This window comes from Condylura cristata, unplaced genomic scaffold (assembly GCF_000260355.1).
Source record: "Condylura cristata isolate star-nosed mole 26May11 unplaced genomic scaffold, ConCri1.0 scaffold00012, whole genome shotgun sequence".
Classification (NCBI taxonomy): Eukaryota; Metazoa; Chordata; class Mammalia; order Eulipotyphla; family Talpidae; genus Condylura; species Condylura cristata.
Genome location: NW_004567113.1, coordinates 28,939,760 through 28,942,643, shown reverse-complemented (window position 1 = coordinate 28,942,643; position 2,884 = coordinate 28,939,760). Strand labels below are relative to the sequence as shown.

General features: G+C 50.1%; 1 protein-coding gene across 1 annotated transcript in view; it reads right to left on the bottom strand.

Moving 5' to 3' along the window:
* Positions 1 to 2,635, bottom strand: part of IGFBP7 (insulin-like growth factor binding protein 7) — a 71,942-nt gene extending 69,307 nt beyond the window's left edge. Inside the window, exons 1-2 of the mRNA XM_004681466.2 lie at positions 2,402 to 2,635; positions 1,901 to 2,195 (exon numbers count right to left, since the gene is read on the bottom strand). Coding sequence (XP_004681523.1) covers positions 1,901 to 2,195; positions 2,402 to 2,635 — 529 coding nt within the window. The remainder of the gene's footprint in view (positions 1 to 1,900; positions 2,196 to 2,401) is intronic.
* Between the last annotated feature and the right edge of the window lie 249 nt (positions 2,636 to 2,884).

Here is a 2,884-nt window from a genome sequence, read left to right as displayed (position 1 = left end):
AAATGGCTGGAAGAATCTAGAAATGAATTTTCTATTCCTTGCAGTCTCAGTACTAATACTAAACAGCTCATGAGTCAATGGCAGTCTGTGTGGTGTGCTTTATGATGATCAAAAGATGTCCAGGAGTCAGGAGAACTTAAGTAGGAGATATGGTTTTAGCCTCCTGTGTTTCTGCTGTGTAACAGTATTCTGGTGGGTCCCACATTTTTTCTGCTCTTTCTCTCTCAATATCTCTAAATTTAGGTTGGGAGAAAAGGCTAATTTATGTCAAGCTCTCCAGTTTCAGATGCTATTCCTCATAACTTTCCCCAAAGGTTTGAAAGGTAGGCCCATAACCTCAGGGGCTTGCAGTCTAGTGAAAGGTTGAGTTGCTGGATGTACAGAATAATGAAATTATATGACTCATTCTATATACAATTCAATCTCAATATTTTATAATGGGATGTGTGTTTAGAGATGTTTTCTAAAGGAGGGGAAAACTAGCTACAGGCTAGACAATGACACAATCCCTGAACAATCACCAAGCCAAGCTTCTGCTCTGATAAGGCAAAGAAATACCAGTGATTTGGAAAGACTGTCTGGGAAAAAAATTCACCTTGGAATGTTAATAAGAAAATCTCAATATTTGGAATGAATTCTTAAACTATGCACATTTTCTTTTCTTGAAAAAATGAGAAATTAGATCCAAAGAAACAAATAACTGTTTCTGTTGGAAAAGTATGTGGATTTTTCTGAGCTGTGATGTTGTAAGTTTAAGGTGATTATAATATAAGCAGTTAACAGTTAGGTCTTTCTATAGTGAACTCTGAAAATTAATGACATGTTAGCATCTAGAGTTCTGGGAAAAGCTCTAAGGGAAGAATTATTTGGAATATTCAGAGAACATTACGGTGGCAACTGCTTCTACCATTTCAGGAAAACTGACTCGCTCTTATTCGCTCCTTGGCTGGGACCAATACAGGAATTGCCAAGGTTAGAGTCTAACTTTCCCTTAAAACTACTGCCTATGGAAAATGTTATTTCAGTCAGTAGAGTTAAAAAAATCTCTGTTTTCATTTTTTGCAAGTCCAGACTCTATTTTCCCTTTCATTTATGGCAAGTTTGGGCATGTTTGGAATAAAATAAAGGAGCAAACCTAATCTCAAAGGCATCCTGCTGAGCAGTACATCCTAGGGACAAATTACGCAAAAAAGGAACAAAAGAGAAAAACAAATTGTTTCACAAAATAAACTACATCAAAAAACACTCTTCAAAGAGTTTGTGTTTTTTTGTCCACAAAAATTAGCTAGTTAGATTGTTGTCTGCAAATCCACAAGTTCCAGTGAGTCATGTTCCTTACTATTAAAAAACCATGAAATCCATTAAAAAATTATTTCAATCTAGCCAGACGTGGAACAACTAACATCTCTCCTAAAGTTCTGACTTTCTATTTTATAGTCAAGCTCTTCTACCCAACTCTCTAGACTTCACCTCTAATCCTATCCCCAGCCAAGAAAGAAGGACCAGAAAACGACACGTTTGGGCTTGCAAGAGGGAGAGGGCAGCTTTTGCAAATCAACTTGTTAGCACGAAGTGGGGGAGCACGAAGTGGGGCGTCTGGAGATGGAGGGGGGAAACACTTTCTACATATACGCTCGCCGGTCAGTAGTGGGCGAGTGCGCCAAATTCAAAATGATACCACCGTCCCTCCGCAAGAAGAGAGATGGGAGGCATCACCCATCCCTCTCCGTATCCCCGTAGCCGCCACGGGTTTCTCCCCTGCCCTGTGCCGCGGGAGGCGGCGGGGGGACCAGACCCCCGCGCGCAAGCCGCGGCCGCGGTGTCGGGTCTGTGGGCTCCGGGTTTTCCCGCCGCGCGCGCCGCGATGGGCGGGGTCGGCGAGGGCCGCGCTCATGCCCACCTTGCTCGCAGGTGCCCTTGCTGACCTGGGTGACGGGCTTCTCGCCGCGGCTCTCGGCCCGCAGGCTGGCGGCGCGCAGCTGGCAGCCGCTGGGGTAGGTGTTCCCGTCGCTGCCGCACACCGGGTAGCGGCTCTTGCACACGCACACGCCGCTCACCCCCGGGCCGCCGGCTGCTGCCCCGGCTTTACCCTTCCGCCTCTTGCGGCTCTTCACGCACTCCATGCCCGGCGCGCAGTGCCCTCTGCCGGCGCCGCCGCCCCCGCACGGCTCGCCCTCGCCGCGGGCCCCCCAGTTCTATGTCAAGTCGAGCCTGCAGATCAAGAAGAACGCCATCATCGACGACTACAAGGTCACCACCCAGGTCCTGGGACTGGGCATCAACGGGAAAGTTTTGCAGATCTTCAACAAGAAGACCCAGGAGAAATTCGCCCTAAAAGTAGGTTTGGGGTCCACGGGAGGGGCAGGCGGGCCGAGGGGAGCTCCCGCGGACACCCCGGCACCCCGCGGTGGCCCGAGCGCGCGGGTCGCCTGGCGTGGTCGCGTCGGCCCTTCCCTCCACCCGGGGCCGCGTCGCCGCGGGGCTGCGGGTCGTAGGCACCCGCGGGTGCCCAGTGTGTCGCGGGGGCGGGGGGCGGGAAGGTCAGGACCGAGCGGACCACGCCGCCGGCACGGAGTTTCCGGTCACCTCCGGTGTGAGTGGCCGGGACTCGGGAGGACTCAGAGGACTCTGCCATTTTGGGGTTTGAGCGGGATCCAGGCGAATCGGAACGGTTGGCTCCGGGACACCTTTGCTGTTTCACTGTCTCAAGGAAGTGATTTTCAGGGGTTATGGTTCCCCACCTCTTGTCCTTTTTTTTTTTTTTTTTCCCCAGTGGGCACAAAAGGCCCATTACTCATTGAACTGGTTGGTCTGTTGGTTTGGAGAAGTGGGATCTCAGAGGTTTTTATTTAGCCTCGCTCCTTATTTGGGAGCCGGAATGTGT